General features: G+C 58.6%; 5 protein-coding genes across 12 annotated transcripts in view; 2 read left to right on the forward strand and 3 right to left on the reverse strand.

Annotated features, from left to right (window-relative positions):
- LOC116526626 (sulfotransferase 1A3-like) overlaps positions 1-7,178 on the reverse strand; it is a 20,130-nt gene extending 12,952 nt beyond the window's left edge. The window contains exons 1-6 of one of the 4 annotated variants that reach the window (XM_032243102.1): positions 3,219-3,640; positions 2,610-2,726; positions 1,670-1,821; positions 1,460-1,585; positions 1,273-1,370; positions 59-185 (exon numbers count right to left, since the gene is read on the reverse strand). In XM_032243102.1, coding sequence (XP_032098993.1) covers positions 59-185; positions 1,273-1,370; positions 1,460-1,585; positions 1,670-1,821; positions 2,610-2,611 — 505 coding nt within the window. In that variant the 5' untranslated portion in view covers positions 2,612-2,726; positions 3,219-3,640. Of the gene's footprint in view, positions 1-58; positions 186-1,272; positions 1,371-1,459; positions 1,586-1,669; positions 1,822-2,609; positions 2,845-3,218; positions 3,641-7,105 lie in introns of those variants that run through there. The other 3 variants (XM_032243103.1, XM_032243104.1, XM_032243101.1) reach the window with 3 other exon arrangements.
- Positions 1-15,096, forward strand: part of SGF29 (SAGA complex associated factor 29) — a 49,453-nt gene extending 34,357 nt beyond the window's left edge. For both annotated transcript variants that reach the window (XM_032243099.1, XM_032243100.1), the window contains exon 10: positions 14,836-15,096. In XM_032243099.1, the coding sequence (XP_032098990.1) occupies positions 14,836-14,868 (33 nt within the window). In that variant the 3' untranslated portion in view covers positions 14,869-15,096. The remainder of the gene's footprint in view (positions 1-14,835) is intronic.
- Positions 4,992-8,088, reverse strand: SLX1A (SLX1 homolog A, structure-specific endonuclease subunit). Of its 2 annotated transcripts, XM_032243096.1 has the most exons (6): positions 7,659-8,088; positions 7,106-7,157; positions 6,671-7,012; positions 5,461-5,588; positions 5,204-5,291; positions 4,992-5,127 (listed from the first exon to the last, which is right to left on the reverse strand). In XM_032243096.1, exons 1-6 carry the CDS (start codon positions 7,844-7,846, stop codon positions 5,098-5,100), a joined length of 828 nt encoding a protein of 275 aa, XP_032098987.1. In that variant the 5' UTR covers positions 7,847-8,088; the 3' UTR covers positions 4,992-5,097. The 2 variants fall into 2 exon arrangements, with proteins under 2 accessions (XP_032098987.1, XP_032098988.1); XM_032243097.1 differs by lacking the exon at positions 6,671-7,012.
- BOLA2B (bolA family member 2B) lies at positions 8,123-9,070 on the forward strand. Its single transcript, XM_032243106.1, has 4 exons — positions 8,123-8,299; positions 8,359-8,457; positions 8,535-8,632; positions 8,927-9,070. The coding sequence occupies exons 1-4, from the start codon at positions 8,138-8,140 to the stop codon at positions 9,024-9,026; spliced, it is 459 nt and encodes a 152-aa protein (XP_032098997.1). The 5' UTR covers positions 8,123-8,137; the 3' UTR covers positions 9,027-9,070.
- CORO1A (coronin 1A) lies at positions 11,461-17,405 on the reverse strand. 3 transcript variants are annotated; one of them, XM_032243093.1, is made up of 11 exons: positions 16,804-17,405; positions 15,095-15,293; positions 13,813-13,935; positions 13,588-13,717; positions 13,314-13,498; positions 13,036-13,155; positions 12,707-12,811; positions 12,449-12,594; positions 12,294-12,351; positions 11,966-12,181; positions 11,461-11,678 (listed from the first exon to the last, which is right to left on the reverse strand). In XM_032243093.1, exons 1-11 carry the CDS (start codon positions 17,067-17,069, stop codon positions 11,574-11,576), a joined length of 1,653 nt encoding a protein of 550 aa, XP_032098984.1. In that variant the 5' UTR covers positions 17,070-17,405; the 3' UTR covers positions 11,461-11,573. The 3 variants fall into 3 exon arrangements, with proteins under 3 accessions (XP_032098984.1, XP_032098986.1, XP_032098985.1); XM_032243095.1 differs by lacking the exon at positions 16,804-17,405 and adding an exon at positions 16,568-16,699; XM_032243094.1 differs by lacking the exon at positions 16,804-17,405 and adding an exon at positions 16,098-16,236.
- Between the last annotated feature and the right edge of the window lie 798 nt (positions 17,406-18,203).

The following is an 18,203-nucleotide window of genomic DNA, read 5'->3' on the forward strand; positions in this document are numbered from 1 at the left end:
TTGCTGTGTGTTGTAGCCACCCCTCGGCTCCACACCCTCCTTCCTCCAGCCACCCCACCTTCTCCGGCCATGAACTTCTCCAGGAAGCTGTCCCAGGTCCCAGGCTCAGGATGTGTCTTTTCCATGCGGTGGAAGTGGTAGTAAGAGACGGCCACGTCCTTTGGGTTGCGGGCAACATAGACCACCTGCAGGGGCAGAGGACCCGGCCCAGCGCCATCACATGGCCCGCCCCAGGCCGGCTCATCTCTTGGTTTGGCAAAGGAGGAACCTGAGGCTTAGACACTGACTTGCTTGAGATCTCATGGCACAGGTAGGTCCAAGCGGGATCTGAACCCTGCTCAGATGTCAAAGTCCAGCCTGGTCCCTGGATCCATATTCTATATTAATGTAATCTGCATCAACATCATCACACCCCAATCCGGAGCAAGCATGCCCAGTTCCACCAGCCCCTCCTCTTCCGGCCTGTGAGCACCCACATGCTGCCTTTCTCAAGTGTGCACTGTAGAGACTCACTATCCTGGCATTGGACCCCCTTCAGAGCAAGAGGGCAGACCATATCCTCTGTCAAGATGTGATGAAGGCTGGGCACAGTGGCTCATGCCTTTAATCCCAGCACTTTGGGAGGCCAAGGTGGGCAGATTACCTGAGGTCAGGAGTTCAAGGCCAGCCTGACCAACATGGTGAAACCCCATCTCAACTACAAATTCAAAATTAGCCGAATGTGATGGTGGATGCCTGTAATACCAGCTCCTCTTGAGGCTGAGGCAGGAGAACCGCTTGAACGTGGAAGGCGGAAGTTGCAGTGAGCTGAGATCAAGCCACTGCACTCTAGCCTGGGCAACAAGAGCGAAATTCTGTCTAAAAAAAAAAAAGATGTGATGAGCCTGGTAGAAGCGAGGTGGCCTTTCCAAAAGAACAGAAACATGGCTGGGAGGGTGCCCAAGTCTCCCTTTCTGGCCTTCCCTGCCAATCAGCAGGAACTTTTTTTCTTTGTAAAGATGGCTTTGCTCTGTTGCCCAGGCTGGAGTGCAGCAGCAGGCAGGGCTCATTGCAGCCTCCAATTCGCATAAACAATCCTCCCCACTGAGCCTCCTAAGTAACTGGGAACAGTCTGTGCCACCACACCAGGTTTTTAAATTTTTTTCATAGGGACGGGACATCATCTCTACAGCAGTGTTGCCCAGGCTGGTCTCCATCTCTCGCCTTCAAGGGATCCTCACACCTCAGCCTCAATCTGGGATGACAGGTGTGAACCAATGTGCCCGGCCTCACCTTGATCTTCTGATCCAACAGAGTCTGGGGGAGCAGGGCCAGGGGTAGGTGTGACTTGATGAGGCGTGGGGATGGTGTGACTTTCAGAGTCTCCAGCCCTGAGGAGTGGATCAGGGAAGGTCTGGTGAGCTGAAGCCCCAGCCCTGTCTTCCTCCACTCCCCTTCCCCCCAGGACCCAGCCACACACCTGAGGGATCCCCTGGATCATTGAGCTCAAGGAAGGGCACCCGTATGTAGATGGGAGCCCGGTTACACTTCTCTAGGTCACCGCCCTGGTAGATCATGTCCAGTATTTGGCTCACCCAGGTAGTGCCTGGAGGGGGAGGGAGATGGCAGATGAACATGACCAAGGTGGGGGCTGCCGCCTGGGAGAGGGTGGGTGGCCCTCCTCACCTACCAGACTTGGGGTAGGTGTTGATGAGCAGGTCATCAGGTAGGGCTTGGAAGCTCTCCAGGGGCCCCAGTGCGTCTGCAAAGTACTTGATGAGTGGGACCCCCTTCACATACTCCAGAGGCCGGCGGGTGGTGTACTGGTTCAGCTCCATGTTCCTATGTCAGGGGCCAGAGCCAAGCCCACATCCCTTTATGCCGTCACAGCAACACTGTGTGCAGAATTCTTTTTTCTTCTTTTTTTTTTTTGAGATGGATTCTCACTCTGCCACCTAAGCTGGAATGCAGTGGCACAATCTCAGCTCACTGCAACCTCAACTTCTTGGGTTCAAGCAGTCCTCTCCCCTTGGTCTCCCAAGTAGCTGGGATGACAAGCATGTGCAACCACACTCAGCTCATTTTTTTTTTTTTAAGTGGAAGTAGAGATGGGATTTTACCATGTTGGCCAGGCTGGTCTTAAATTGGCCTCAAGTGATTCACCCACCTCGGCCTCCCAGTGGGCTGGGATTACAGAGGCGAGCCAGCGCCCAGCTGCTCCTTTGCAGTGTTTTTGCTTTCAGGGAAGTCACTGAGGCCTAGGGAGGCTGAGTGACTTGCCCGAGCTCACAAAGCCAGTCAGTGGCAGGGCTGGGGCTGAAAACCAGGTCTGTGTCTAGTGCGGTGGTTCCCCAGCCTGGCCGAAGCTTTCATTCACCTGCAGAGCTGTGCAAAATCCCAGGGCCTGGGCCATGGTGCAGACCAGTGAAAGTGCCCTCACGGGGCGGGGCCCAGGTATCAGGGTGTGTGAAGGTCTCCAGGAGACTCCAGCTGCCCTGAGGAAGCTCTAGGCCTGCCTGTGCTGTCTCCCTGCCAGGCAGTGCCCTTTGTATCACCATTTCCTGCTGAGACCCCAGCCTCCACCCAGTGGGCTCCTCTCCCGGATGCTCCCCTCCTTCTGGGCTCCTCACATGTGGAAACCTCCCAGGTCAGCCAGGCCTGTGATCCACTTGCCCGGTCACAGTCCACTTGGGCTCTAAGACAAATACAGCACATTGAGCAACTGAGCTGGTATTGGGGGCCAGAGCCTGGTGTGGGAATGAGCAAAACTGATGACTCAGAAGAATGAGAAGGCAGGGTGACTCCTGCCTGTAATCCCAGAGCCTTGGGACTTCAACAGGGAAGGATCCCTTGAGCCCAGGAGTTTGAAACCAACCTGGGCAACAAAGCAAGACCCCTCTACAAAAAGCACTTTTAAAAATTAGCTGGGTGTGGTGGCTGGATGTTGTAACCCCAGCTATTCAGGAGGTTGAGGTGGGAGGATGGCCTCAGCCTTTGAGGCTGCAGTGGTCCAGGATCCCACTACACTCCAGCATGGGTGGCAGAGCAACACCCTGTCTCAAAAATACACAAAGGAAAAGAAGGGAGCGAGGGGGATTCCGGCCAGGCTGGGTTGTCCTACTGAAATGGGATATCCACGGGGAAAGAGCAGGGATGGCAGAGGCCCAGACTTCTGGAATGTTGGAGCCAGAAGCTGTGCAGGGTGAGGGCAACCTGGGCCACTCCACTCTGGAACTCACCTGAGCTCTCTGGAGCCTGGCCTCGTGCTCTCCTGGCCTGCAGGGGCTGAGTGTGGGTGCGGTGTGGGGAGTTGAAGGTTTTGAAGGTTCAATGTGGGAGGGATCTGGAGTCAGGGCTGGGACTTAGCTCAGTTCCAGGAAGGAAGGGGTGGGGTTGAGGGTGGGAACCTCAGCTGCAGCCAAGCTGAGAGCAATCTACAAACCCAAGATGTGAGTTTAGTGTGTAGAAAATACAAGAATGAAAGGCAAAAGGGGCCTTTGGTATTTGGAGTTTTTTTGTGAGCTGGCACCAGGTTCCTGACCTTCTCTCTGATGACCTTCTCTCTAAACTCCACCCGGCAGGGCAGGCCAACAGACAAGTTTTCTTTTTTCTGTTTTTCATGAGACAGAGTCTTGCTCTGTCGTGCAGGCTGGAGTGCAGTGATGCAATCTTGGCACACTGCAACCTCCGCCTCCTGAGTTGAAGTGATTCTCCTGCCTCAGCCTGCCGAGTAGTTGGGGAGTAGTTGGGATTACAGGCCTGCGCCACCACACTCAGCTAATTTTCGTATTTTTAGTAGAGATGGGGTTTCACCATGTTGGCCAGGATGGTCTCGAACTCCTGAGCTCAGATGATCTGCCCACCTCAGCCTCCTAAAGCGCTGAGATTACAGGTGTGAGTCACCATGCCTGGTGGACAAGCTTTCTCTAATTGATCCAGGCAGGGGAGGTGAGTGAGTAGAGGGGAAAGATGAGATAGGCAGGCCTGGGAAAGGTCACCTACCTGCTGGCTCCAAGATAGTCTTGAAGGCGCCAGGGGTTCTGACCCAGTGCAGCCCTCAGGCCCCTATCAGCCCAGGCATTCCGGGTTCTGACCACAAGGCCAGTCTGGAGTGATGTGTGTGGGCAGAGTGAAGGGGTAGGGGTGGAGCAGAGCATGGATGCACAGAAGAGGCTGGGCGTGCTGGCTCACGCCTGTAATCCCAGCACTTTGGGAGGCTGATGAGGGTGGATCACCTGGGGCCAGGAGTTCAAGACCAGCCTGGTCAACATGGTGAAACCCTGTCTCTACTAAAAATACAAAAACTAGCTGGGCGTGGTGGCGGGTGCCTGTAATCCCAGCTACTTGGGAGGCTGAGGGAGAATTGCTTGAACCTGGGAGGTGGAGGTTTCAGTAAGCTGAGATCACACCACTACACTCCAGCCTGGGCAACAGAGTAAGACTCCATCCCCTCCCCCGTAAAAAAAAAAAGAACAAAAAAGAACAAGGAAACAAGGACACAATGGAGTCCCATTGCCCTGGGAGCCAGCTTCAGCTTCATGGTTCCCAGGGCACCTCACAGAGCATCAGTAGAAGATCCTAGAAGAACAACAACCCTGAAGGTGCTTTTCTTTCCCTGGGTTTGAAGGAGGCTCCGCAGGCAGAGGCCAGAGAAGGTTCGGGCTTGGAAGCCAGGGGGCCCTATGGAAAGAGAGCATCCCCCATCCTCCTTGGTCTTTGTCCTCACTATTTGCATTTAATTCCAAGGTGAGTCTCCCAAGCCTTCCAATAACTGCATGAGCTCAGAGGCAAGCAGGGGCAAGCTGAGGCATGGGGGCAAGTTGAGGCACGGGGGGCAAGCTGAGGCATGGGGGCAAGTTGAGGCATGGGGTTTCCAGGCACAGCAGATGCTGCTCACACGCTAGGGCCACAGGCTTCTCTCCCTCCTCTGTGCCCCTAAGGAAGCCCCGTAACTGGCAGGACCTTGGGCTACTAGCTCCACCCACCCGCTCAACAATGACCATAAAGCACCCTTGACTCAGACTCTTTTTTTATTGTATTCAAGTAAAAATCCGCCATATCTGGATCCGTGGCAGGTGGCACAGAAAAGAGGTAGGAAGGGAACAGGGACACCAAGGATCAGGTCTCCAGCAGATCTGTCCAGTGTGCCTGTAGAGGCAAGAAAGGTCACAGGCAGCCCAGGGCAGGGAGTGGGGTAGGGAGCCTGCAGCCAAAGCCCACTCACCTCCTCTAATTCCAAGTCTTCTGCTTCTTTCTCAGTGTCCATCTGGCACAGCCAGATCAGGTCTCCCCACAGCAGTGACTTCTCACAGCTACCAAGGGGAGGCGCAGGCAGGAGATACAGAGTCAGAGTCCACAAGCCCCCTCCAGGCTCAGCCCTGGAGGCTGACGTGAGGACTCAGCTGTCCGGGGCCTGGACTGCACAACTGCGAACCCTCTTCCCAGAGCTGGACCAGGCTGGGGCCGGGGAACTGCACTCACCTAGGGCATTGGCCCTCTAGGGGTAGAAGCTGCCCCGGTTCTTCCCGAAGGAACTCCTCTGCCAGGCAGATCATGTGGGCCCTTAGGAGGCAGCCAGGGTGGGGGCAACACAAGGGTCCCTGTTCATCCTGTCCTAGGCAGCAGGCAGGTAGGACACAAGGAGAGAGAGGGAGCTGGCAGCGAGTCCCTCTGTACAGCAGGCACTGTTCTGGGCATTACACAGTTCCATCCCCAGAGGCAGCAGCGACTTATTTTCGTCTTACAGATGAAGAAACTGAGGTGTGGAGTTAAAATCTTTGCCCCCTGGGGCTAAGCTGGTAAACGTCCTGTGAGCATCAGTGACTGACTGAGTCACAGCCTCGCCACTGCAGCCAGACCTGAACTTCCTAACAGATCAGCAACCCCCACAGGACACTGAATCTCTGCAGGGCAAGATCTCTACTCACTATTACCAGGAGCTCAGTAGAAGGTGCCCATTGTCCATTATTTTATTAAATATTTAGGCTGGGCACAGTGGCTCAAGTCTGTAATCCCAGCATTTTAGGAGGCTGAGGCGGGTGGGATCACCTGAGGTCAGGAATTTGAGAGCAGCCTGGCCAACATGGTTGAAACCCCATCTCTACTAAAAATACAAAAATTAGCCAGATGTGGTGGCGCAGGTCTGTAATCCCATCTACTTGGGAGGCTGAGGCAGGTGAATGGTTTTAAACTGGGAGGCAGAGGTTCCAGTGAGCTAATATCACTGCACTTCAGCCTGGGCAACAGAGCAAGTCCCCGCCTAAAAAAAAAAAAAAAAAAGAAAGAAAAAAGTGCAGCGGAGCGATCATAACTCACTGCAGCCTTTGAACTCCTGGGCTTGAGTGACCCTCCCATCACAGCCTCCCCAGTAGCTCAGATTACAGTCTTGTGAGTGCCACCATGGCCGTCTACTCAGAGCTGCGATTATAAATCGGGAGCCAGAGAAGACCTCAAGGAGAAGGTGGTAGGTTATCAAGACAGATGGCCTTGGGAAGAACCTTTTTGTCAAAGGGACAAGGTGAAGGCCCTGAGCAGGTCCTGCTTTGCTCAGGAATGGCCATAAGTAATATAGCATCTGCATCTTAGAGATGGGGACAGGGTGGCCAAAGCGTGTCAGTGGGTTCCCTCAAGAAAAAGCTGCATCCGAAGTCGTCTGGACCCTAGAGCCATCTGTGCGTGGGGTAGACCTCACCTGGATGGTCCGGGCGCACAGGGCACAGCAGGCCCCTGCATCCCCTTGGTCTAGCTCAGGCTTGGCGTCATCAAAGGGGCCTGCACGGCGCCTTAGGGCTGGGGCCTGGGGCGGTGGAGGACCGAAGGCCAGGGGCACGTGAGGCGGTGGCGGCAGGCAGAGGTCCTGGCGGAGGTCAGGGCGCAGCCAGCGCAGCGTCAGCGGGAGGCGCGCCCAGGGCGGTGCGCGCAGCATGTGTGCCAGCACGCGCAAGTGGAACGTGAAGGCCGTCTCTCCACGCAGGCGCGGCCCCACGTGCGCTAGGCGGCGCGAGGCGTGCGGGTGCTGCCAGGCCCACTCGAACTGTGGGCGGAGTACGGGGCGTCAGGGCAGCTCGCAGCAGGAGGTGGACCCCAAGCCCTTCCCAGCCCGCAGCCTCCCAGTCTCCTTCCTTACCCGAAGGGCAGCCACGGCGGATGGGAAGCCGTGCACAACAAGCACCATCTCCCTGGGGAGAAGAACGTGGGTGTCCCTGTGAGCCCCACCGCGGGTCCAGACCAGCACCCTTGCCGTGGGTCCCTGGCAATCCCACCCGAGATCGGGGTCCTTACTCCCGGCTTCAGCCGAGCCCCAGGCCCCGCCCCTGCCTGAAGGCATGCCCTTTGTGCCTGCCCACCTCAGGCCACGCCTCCAGCCCAGGTACCCACCTGTCCCCACTCCTCTCTCTCCTGCGCTCCACCCGACCCCAGCGTGCCCACCAAACCCCTTACGCTGGACCCCAGCCTGGATCATCACCCCCGCCCCAGCCAGCTCCTCCCAGAGTTCCACCACGTAGATGCCCCGGGCACCGCCCCCCCGTCACGCTCCTCCCCTGCGACAGGCCCCGCCCCCGCCCTGGACGCCCCGCCCATGTTACATCAGGCCGGTCGGTCTCCTCAGGCCTGTGCCCCGCAGGGTCGGCCTCCTCCAGGAAGCCTTCCTCCGGGCACAGAAACCCAACCCCTCTCACCAGGGCCCTCGCCCGCTAGTCCTCCAGGCCCCGCCTTTTTTGCGACCGCCGTTGTGCTGCTGAACCCGACGAGCAGGATTGACAGTGAACCCCACGTAGACGCGGCCCCGGTGCCGGGGGTTCAGGCAGTAGAGCAGGTAGACGCCGAAGAAGCGCCTCGGCCTCGCTGCGACCCCCGCGGGACCCATCGGGCCTCGGGGTTAGGGGACAGCAGCAGGGGGCTGACTGCCGTAATCTAGGGCCAAGGGGAGGGCTGGATCGCTAGGGCTGCGGGGTGCTTGCTTCTGAACAAGCTCTCAGGGACTATCCCGCGGCTGCCTGGAGGCCGCCGTGGTGCGAGTTCGTACCCCTCTCCGGTCTGGAGGCGGGTGTAGAAGTCCGACCTCGGAAGCCAGGCTGCTGTGCGGGCTGCAAGCACGTACCAATCAGCATCGGCTCCGCCCGAGTCCCACCTTCTGAGGGCTCTGATTGGCTGACGTATGGCAGGCGCGAAAAACCCAGACTGTTGGAAAGCCCGACTGCTTGAGGGCGGAAGTACTGCGCCGACGTACGCCTTAGTAAGGGCGGAAGTGGCTTCCCCAGCGGAAGTGGCTCCTGTAAGGGCGCAAAGCAGCGTGGCTGTGGTCTTAGCTGGGGTTCTAGGAAACAGCAGGCCGGGATCGCACACCCGAGGCTGGGGTGACCCAAGAGACTGTAGGTGACCCCTCTGGGCTGCCGCCCCGGCTGGCATACCGCCATGGAACTCAGCGCCGAATACCTTCGGGAGAAGCTGCAGCGGGACCTGGAGGCGGAGCATGTGGTGAGTTGAATCGCCCGAAGAGGGGAAAAGAGCTCTGCGGACGGGTTCGGCACCATTCATATTCTTCCGCTCGGTAGGAGGTGGAAGACACTACCCTCAACCGTTGCGCCTGTAGCTTCCGAGTCCTGGTGGTGTCGGCCAAGTTCGAGGGGAAGCCGCTGCTTCAGAGACACCGGTGAGGCCTTGGGAACACCTTGCCCAGCGCAGTGTCAGCTCTTGCACCACAACCCCAGCCACTCCCCTTTCCCCTACAACCTAAGTCCCGCACTCTTGCGGGCGTGGCTCAGGGACCTTGAGGATCCCGCCTTCGTGGTCCCTGCTTCGAGTATTTCGATGTAGACACTCCCCAAGTGTGTGTTCCCACGGCCTGGGGACTAAAACCTTGGGGACACCTACAGTCTCTTGGGTCACCCCAGCCTCGGGTGTGCGATCCCGGCCTGCTGTTTCCTAACCTCATCTCTCGTCCCAGGCTGGTGAACGCGTGCCTAGCAGAAGAGCTCCCGCACATCCATGCCTTTGAACAGAAAACCCTGACCCCAGAGCAGTGGGCCCGTGAGCGGCAGAAATGAGGGACTAGGACCTTCACAGCCATTAAATTATAAATCCGGACCAGCTTCTGTGTCGGTGTGTGTGTGTGGGAGGGGTGCTGAGGCCGAGTCTAGGACCTGGCCTCTCTCCCTGCCCTGCTTCCGTCCGTTGTTTTACCTTGGACAAGTCCCTTTCCCCATGTAGGCTCTATCCCTGCTTGTAAAATAAAAGTTCTATCATGAAAGTCCCTTCCAGGGTCTGCCTAGAAAGCCTTCTCTCTATAATTCCATGCAGACATCTAGGAGTCTGTACTGCCACCACCCACCCAACTCTCAGAGAGCTCAGGACTCCTGCTCTCTGCCCGCCTTCAAGGTGCAGAGATGAGAAAGTGCTCCGGGTTTCAGGGCCGTGACAGGAACAAACCTCTTCCTCTCCTCGACATCACCGCAGTGCCGGAGGCATAATACAGAATTCCATATATTCCCTGTAGGTTCCCCCAGGCCTTGTCACGCCCAAGAGGGAGTGGTACCCAAGTAGGGGGTCATCACCACCTGAAATGCTGATGTTTTCAGACCCACTGGAGAAAGTCCAGTGGCCCCGTAGCCCTGGGCTTGATGTGGCTACAGCTGCCGCTGGAGGACTATGGAGGTTTTAGGAATAGTAGATGTGGGAAGGGGATAGGGCTGAGATTAGAGCAGGAATATAAGGCTGACCAAGTCAGAAAATTGGGATAGGTGATGTCCGTGTATCAGTCTTCACCACAGGTTAGTACGGTTGCTATCACCTTGTTTTTGTTTGTTTTTGGTTTGTTTGTTTGAGACAGGGTCTTGCTGTTGCCCAGGCTGGAGTGCAGTGGCGCCATCTCAGCTCACTGCAACCTCCACCTCCCAGGTTCAAAAGATCCTCGTACCTCAGCCTCCTGAGTAGCTGGAGTTACAGGTGTGCACCACCACGCCTGGCTAATTTTTGTACTTTTAATAGAAACGGGGTTTCACCATGCTGGCCAGGCCGGTCTCAAGCTCCTGGCCTCAAGTGATCTGCCCACCTCGGCTTCCCAAAGTGTTAGGATTACAGGATCACTTGAGGCCAGGAGTTTGAGACCAGTCTGGCCAACATGGTGAGACCCCCATCTCTACTGAAAACACAAAAGTTAGCCAGACGTGGTGGCATGCGCCTGTGGTCCCTGCTACTTGGGAGGCCGAGGCACGAGAATCACTTGAACCTGGGAGGCAGAGGCCGTGGTGAGCCGAGATTGCGCCATTGTACTCCATTCTGGGCACCAGGAATGAAACTCTGCCTCAGAAAAAAATCAGTAAATAAATAAAAAAGCAGGAGACTTAGACTCTGACATGGGATCTGCCTTCAGTGATCTGGGGTTCTGTTTTCAGCCTCACTTTCTTTTGTAAACTAGGGTCAGCCTGTTGCTAGTTCTGTCTTTTCCTTACAAAAAGTTTCCTTGTTGTTTATTTATATTTTTAAAAGACAGGGTCTTGCTGTGTCACCCAGGCAGCAGTGCAGTGGTGCGATAGTAGCTCATTGCAGCATTGATTTCGTGGGCTCAAGGGATCTTCCCGCTTCAGCCTCCTGAGTAGCTGGAACTACAGGTGCGAACCACCACGCCATGTTCATTTTTTATTCTTTGTAGAGACGGTGTCTCTCGCCACGTTGCTCATGCAGATCTCAAAGCCCTGGGCTCAAGTGATCCTCCCTCGCTTTGGCCTCCCAGAGTGCTGGGATTACAGGCGTGAGCCCCCTTGTCTGGGCTCCCTTGTTAGTTTCATCTTTGGACCTGCAGTTTAAAAGATGTCGGCCGGGTGTGGGGGCTCATAGCTGTAGTCCCAGCACTTTGGGAGGCTGAGGTGCGCGGATCACAAGGTCAAGAGATCAAGACTACTAAAAATACAAAAATTAGCTGGGCATGGTGGTATGTGCCTGTAATCCCAGCTACTTGGGAGGCTGAGGCAGGTGAATCACTTGAGGTGAGGTGAATCACTGCTTGGGAGGCAGAGGTTGCAGTGAGCTGAGATTGCACCACAGCACTCCAACCTGGCGACAGAGCAAGACTCTGTCTCAAAAAAAAAAAAAAAAAAAGATATCCACCCCTTAAGTGATGGTTCATTTCCTCACAAACAACTACTAGCAGAGTCACGTGCAACCTGATGCTTTAGTTGACCAGGAAAGGCAGATTTTGGGTAAATATGGGAATTTTTGAGGTCCCAGGCTAGGGCCTTAAATAGCTCAGCTGTGTCAGCTCTGAGGAGGAGCTGGGAATCGGAGAGCAGTCTCCTGGCCCACATCAGCATGGCTGGTTCCTACCCTCGAAAGCCCTGTTCCCATGCTGTAGGATGTTAGGGGGCATCCCGCATCCTTTACCATGGGTTAGTCCCCTCAGCGCGGTAGAGGGGAAGGAAGCTCAAGGGCTGGTCTGTTCAGCAAACCCCACGTCTAGGGGACCAGTCATTAGAGTCTGGGAGATACAAGAAAATAAAGCCATTTTATTATGATTTCTTTTCTCTGCCATGTGGCTGGGAGTCGGGAAGGAGTGGACGGGTGTGAATGGCTGACCCTGCTGAAGGCCCTTCGGGGCTCTACTTGGCCTGGACCGTCTCCTCCAGCCTGTCCAAGCGCTTCTGTAGCTCCTGCACCGTGGCCTGGAGCTTCCGCATCTCCTCCTCCAGCCGGGACACAGCATCCTGGGGACCCCGTGCTGCGTTAGGCCCAGCTCCTTCCGGGCTCCCCTTGCCCTGGCATCTCCTGAGCCCCATCCCAACAGCCCCCCAGGCCTCAGGCCCTTCTGTCACTCAGCCAGTTGCTGCCTGGAGACCTGCAGGCCTCTCAGTCTGAAACTTGTTTTCTGGGGCCTCGGGATTACCCACTCCCAGCCCTGCAAAGATTCCCAATGTGGGGAGTTTCAGCTGCCCCAAATGCCAGGCCCACCCCACCATCCCTGCCTTATTCCCTGGCTCCCTAGCTCTCTCACCGAGCTGGGAGTGCCACTGGCCTCTGGTGCTGTCCTCCTGCGCCCGGTGTCCAGGCCCCGGTTGACCCTCAGCTCCCGGCTTTTTGGGGGCACATAGCCATCCTTGAGGGAGATGAGGAGGGGCCCAGCATCCCGACCCCCCAGCCACTCCTCAGCCGTGAGGGCAGGGTCGGGCCCTGCAGTGGGTGGATACAGGTCCTCCTGGAACAGGTCCGACTGTGGGCAAGGCCAGGGCTGGTGAGAAAAGTGCTTATGCCAGGACACCCCCCAGCAAGGCCGCGAAGTCAGTGCCCAGCCCAGAGCCCAGGGCGGGGCGGGGAAGCATCACCTTTCGAGGCACCGTCATGGCGATGGGCTCACACCTCCGCTCGTGCAGCTTGTAGAACCTGTGGGAAAGGGGAGGTGAGCGGGGCCCACAGCCTGGTTGGGTGGGCTTGCGACTGCCTGAGGAGCGTGCTGCGGTCAGGACCGAAGGTCAGTCACCTGGCGATCTCACACTTGTTCACCTCCAGGCCACGTTTGGGCATGTAGCCCATGCCCCGCTGGGACTCCTTGGAACTGAACATGGAGAGATAGTGCAGGAACGGGGCCTCGGAAGTGATCTCGAAGTACCGGATGGAGCTGTCACCCTGCAGGTGGCGGGTGTGGAGGGAGGATCAACACCAGTGGATGACCCTTCCCCTGGCCCTCTCCAGGCCCTTCCTGCCCACCTCCCGCCCCCACCCCGCCTGACGAGGCCACCTTGCCACAGAGGTAGACGATGTTGGTGTCAGGGTCAAAGAAGGGCAGCAGGACACCGCTACTGGTGTCCAGCTCCTGCAGGGACAGCGGCTCCTCCAGGTGCTTCTGTAGACACAGGTGAGAGGTAACATGCCAGGCCCTGGGATGGTGGTTTTTCCCTGGGCAGTGACCTGTGAAAGCCCTCCCGACCAACCAGTGGGAACACCCATCTCATGCCTGGGTAAACCGAGGCCCAAGGCCATCCTGCAAGGCAAGTGGCAGAGCAGGGACGAAACCTCTAGTCTTGATTCCCAGCCCCGGGGCCCTTGGCTTCCTGCCCCGGCACTCACTGTGTCCCACAGCGCCACCTGCCGCTCACTCATGCGGCTGAAGCCCGTGGTCAGGATCTTCCCCTCCGACACGAACACAGCACGCACTGGCCGGGTCCCCTCATGGGGACGATCCTTCTCCTGCAAGGAAAGGAAGGTGGTAGGTCGGGCACCCATACATACCCTACGGGGCCAGTCCCAGCTGGAGGTGAGGGAGGGCAGCATCCAAGGGCCTGGTTGATGGTGGATAAGAAGGATCCAGGCTGTAGGGTCAAGGATCAGGGTGCATGGCAACTCACAGCTACGACAGTGCCTTTACGGGGCTCGATGATGCGCACGCGCTTGTCGCGGCAGGAGGTACAGATGAGGCCTCCGTCTCGGCTCCAGTCCACGCTGTAGATCGTGTCCGGGTGCACATCTGGGCCCAGCGTCAGCACGGCTGCCCCAGTGCCCACATCCCACACCATGATCACGTTGTCACAACCTGCACATTCCCCACAGTGTCAGAAGCCACGAGCCTCCTGCCCTCACCCACGGCAGGTCACCAGCCGACCCCAGCCCCTCCCGCAGCACCTGCACTGAGCAGCACATTCTGGGCTGTGGGGTGCCAGGCCACAATGCCCACACGCTTGGTGTGGCCCTCCAGGGTGACGACAGGCTCCCGCAGGGGAAGTGTCAGGCCCCCATCCGGGATCTCCCACACCTGCAGAGGAGAGGCCGGTGAGTCTTCAGGGCTCCAAATGTCAGATCCCATCCTAGAGCCCCCTTCTCAGCCCCTGGGTTCCCACCACCACTCACCATGACTGTGCAGTCCTCAGAGCCACTGGCAATGACGTTGTCATTGTGCGGGCACCAGGCGATGTCTAGCACAGGGGCTGTGTGGCCACAGACCATGGGCACATTCTTGTCCACACGTCCAGTCTAAAGGCACAGCAGGGCCTTAGATGGAGTTGCTTTTGCCTCCCAAACCCAATCCAACCTCCCCACACCTCCTTCAGAGAGACCCAGAGAGGAAGACTGTGGGGTCCCTGGAAGCTGGACCAGGCCCTGGGGTGGGGAGCGTTTGTTCTTTTGTCCTAGTCCCAAAACGGCCTGGGCAAACCCCAGGAGGGCTGGCCACGCATGGCGGAGGATGTGGGCCATGCGAGACCCTGGCGGAGCTCCCGCCAGTCTCTGTCTCAGTCCATCTCTGCCCTTAGGGTTTGCACCCCACCCAGCTTCCCTGAGTGAGCCTTCCATGGGCCCAACTGGCCCTAGAGCCAGGACAGGTGTATGGGGACTAGGGGGGCACAGTCGGCTCCCCAGAGAGCGAGTGTGGGTGGTGGGGCTGCAGGGGTGGGTCCTCCCCAAAGGAGAGGGGCCAGGGAGCCCATCATAACTGGCCCCAAGCAAGGGCAGAGGTTTGGAAATGGCTTCTTCCGGGGACAGCTGCTTCAGCAGGGCTTCCTGTGTGACGGCAGTGCGGGGCTCGGGCCCAGCTCTTACCCCGACAACCACTTCCTCTTCTCTTTGCTTCCATCGGCCCTTTTAAGGTAACAACTTGGGGCCCATCTCCCCTTCCTGTCTCACCCCCCAAAGAGCACAGGGGTGTGCTGGGGGTGCAGGGCAGCAGGCAGCCGGTGGAGGGGACAGCAGGCTCCAGGGGAGGGCAGGGCTGGGGGAGGGGAGAGCGCCTCTTACATCATCTCTGCCTGTTCGCTGGGGGCCAGAGTTGCTAGGTCCTCAGGCAAGCCCAGAGCCAGAGTCCCTCCCAACCCTGAGAATGCTGCCGGGGCCCCCAGGCCCCATCCCAGCCCTCTCGGTGTTTCCATGGGGAGAAAGCCCCAGGCTGAGGCTCGGGAGGGTGGGTTGTAGGTCTGCAGGACTGTCTGCCGTCCTGGTCAGTGGTGTGACCCATCTTGTGTTGGCTCCTTCTGAGTGTCAGTTTCTACACAGCCACAGCACAGAGGAGTTGGAGGAAGCATGAGGCTCCTGGGACTCAGCTCAGTTTTCCAGATGGCAACACGGGCCCTAATCAGGACCTCCACAGAGCCAGGGGTCAGGTTGAGAAGCTGCTTCCCACAGGGCCCCAGGGGCTCACCTTGGCCAGGGGCAGCACCAGGAAGGCCCCTCCCCCACTGGCCTCACAGATCAGGGCCACGAACTTAGGGTTGACGGCACAGAAACCACTGTCCCAGGTGGTCTGTGAGACGCGAACATCCTCATAGCACTGGTCGGCCTTGGCCGGCTGTCCAAACACGTGGCGGAACTTGCTGGAGCGGACCACCTGCCGGCTCATTCTGGGGGCACACAGGTTAAAAGCGTTTCTCCCTTCAGGTCAACTCAGATCTTCCAGTGGCCCCCACCTCCCCTAGGACACCCCTCAGTCTGGCTTTTGAGGTCCCAGCATCATCTCCAGAGGCTCCCTACCGTGGCTGATGCCTGCTCCCCTTTGTCGGCCTCTTCTCCAGTCTAACCTGCAAGCTCCTTTCTCCCTGGCCCCCAGCCACTCTGAGCCACCCTCTCAATCTATACCCTCAGCCTCTGCAGCAGAGCCTGGCGTGGTGTTGCCCCCACTGCATGTTTGTTGACTGACTGGCTGACGGATGCAGAGCCTGTCCTTCCTAATGGTTCAGACTCAGGCGTCATCAGCCCAGATGGCTCTGAGGGTGGGTTCTCTCTTAGTTACCGTGTCCAGAGCCCACCTCCCTCACACCCACACAGAGTGCCTCCTAAAGGCAGGGGCAGGGGCTGGCCTCCCTTGCCTGCTGGCACAGGGCTGAATACAGGAGGAAGTGGCGTGGGGGCTGCCGGAGCAAAGTGAGGCGGCAGGATGGCTTCCCCAGCAGGTCTCTGGGCACCAGAAGCCATCAATGGCTCAGGTCCCAGTATCTCCTCCTCCCCATACCTCTGCCTCTCGCCTCCGCTCAGAAAAGCAGGTGCTCTTAAGAGCCATCTCGACCCCCATGTAAACTACACACAGGAAGGGAGAGGCCACTCCGACTTCTCTGATGTCCAGCTAGGATTATTTCCCCCAGTGTCTGGGTGGGGAGTCAGGAACTCCAGGGGCGACCCTGTGCCAACCGCATCACCAACCGCATCACCTTCTTGCTCAGGGAAGGGATCTTTGCTGCTGCTCGGAGGGTGCTGTGCCCAGAGCCTCTGCCCCTAGCCTCAGCTTCGCCTGCTCACTGGGGACTCCAGCACCCCCGGCCACCCCAGGATTCCCAAGGAGGCTGCTAGGTCGGCCTGCCCAGAGAGCGGTGAGGAGCATATGGGAAGAGCCCTAGTCTTGAGGGGCAGCCTGGGTCTAGAGAGAGGGGAGCCCCAGACCAGAGGTGGGGGGCAGGAAGCCATCGCCCCACCCTGCCTCCTCCCCCGCCGCAGGTACCAGGCCCGGAAACCACGGAAAGGGGAACTTGGGCTTTTCTTGTTTTGCTCTCAACCCTTTCCTGTCTCCAAGGCTAGGGCAGCTGCCCCGCTCACCCTACCCTGCCCCCATCCCCACCCTCCTCAAGACTCAATTCCGGGGGGAGTCGGGGCCGCGCCACTGTGCTGACCCCCGGCCACCCACCTCCATCTTGGCCACGGTGGTCCCTCGCCCTTGCCTCGGCAGAGCGCTCTGGAGCCCCGGCGGCCCCTACTCCAGGCAGCGTACACCCGCGGGCTGCTGCGCCCGCTCCCTGGCCCCGGTGCTGGCCGGGTCGCGGTGACAGCCGCGCGCCCCCGCAGCCCGCGGCTCCCACGCGCGCGCCGCCCCACAGGTGGCCCTCGCCCTGGCCCACCCGCGCCTCCCAGGCCCAGCCTCACCTGCTGCCGAGAGAGGACAGTGACCCCCAAAAGCCGGAGGTGGAGGAGGAGGAGGAGGAAGGAGCTGGAGGAGCCGGGGACTCGCCCGCTGAGGATGCTCTTGTCAAGACAATGAATGAGAAGCAGCCGTGCGCCCGCCTCCGGGGTGGCCGCGCCCCTTGGGGCGGAGCTCTTCCAGGCCCGCCCTGCGCTCCCCCGGCCCCGGCGGCTGCCGCCTCCCAACGGAACCCCAGCCCGCGCAGCGCGCGGGTCCCCAACCTAAGCATAGGCTGCCCGTCCGCCGCCGGGAAGCGAATCTGCACTTCTTTTTAACATGTCAAAACGCAAAAATACCCCGTTGCTTCTTTCCGTCCTGCTTCCACCCCCAGCCTCCTCGCCAACCTTTCCCTGGCAGGCACGAAAGCGCCCCAGGCCAGCCCGCCAGGCCTCGGTGCCCGGCCCGGCCCGGCCCGGCTGCGCCGCCGCCTCCTCCCAGCCCTGCAGACGCGAGCTCTGGGGGCGCGGGGAGCGCGGGCGAGAAGGAGCCCCGAGCGCGCCCCTGGACCCAGGGGACCTGGCTCTTGCCTGGCTCTAAGATCTACGCATGGGTGGCCCCGAGAGTCGTTTCGCCTCCCTGGGTCTCCTGTCTTCATTGGGAGCACCCCTGCCCTCCTGCTGAAATAATTGGGCATCACGGGCACCTACTTTGTGCCAGGCGCTATAGAGGCGAGCAAGCTAGGCAGACTTCCGCCCCTGAAGAGCCAGCCTGGGGGAAGGAGGAGGAGCCCACAGCACTCCTAGCCCAGGCCTCGACCAGGCTCAAGGGCAAAGAGGGGTAGTTCCCACCCTTGGAATCAGAGGGGCTCCCGGAGGCAGCAACAGCGGGCAGGAAAGGCCCGCTCTAGAGTCAGACTTTGTCGTGAGTGTGACCGCAATCTGTCACCTGCTGACTGACGTGGGGCTGCGACTCAGCTTTTCTCAGCCTTGGTTTCTCCCTCTGTAACAGTCATACCTGCCACATAAGAGGTATGGGGATGATTACCTAAAGTAACTCAAGGAAGTTAGTAAGCACCTCATCTAGAAAGTGGCATGTGCTTAATACATGTTAGTTCTGGGGCGGTCACTGTGGCTTATGCCTGTAATCCCAGCACTGTGGAAGCCAAGGCTGGCCGATCACCTGAGGTCAGGAGTTCGAGACTGTCCTGGCCAACACGGTGAAATCTCTACTAAAAATACAAACATTATTCTGTTGTGGCACACACCTGTAATCCTAGCTACTCAGAAGGCTGAGGCATGAGAATAGCTTGAACCCAGGAGGCAGAGGCTACAGTGAGCCAAGATCACACCACTACACTCCAGCCTTGAGAAAGAGCAAGACTCTGTCTCATTAAAAAAGAAAAGGTTAACTGTCATCATTCTTG

The sequence above is a fragment of the Sapajus apella genome, unplaced genomic scaffold (genome assembly GCF_009761245.1).
Source record: "Sapajus apella isolate SASKATOON/1434 unplaced genomic scaffold, GSC_monkey_1.0 scaffold51, whole genome shotgun sequence".
Taxonomy (NCBI): Eukaryota; Metazoa; Chordata; class Mammalia; order Primates; family Cebidae; genus Sapajus; species Sapajus apella.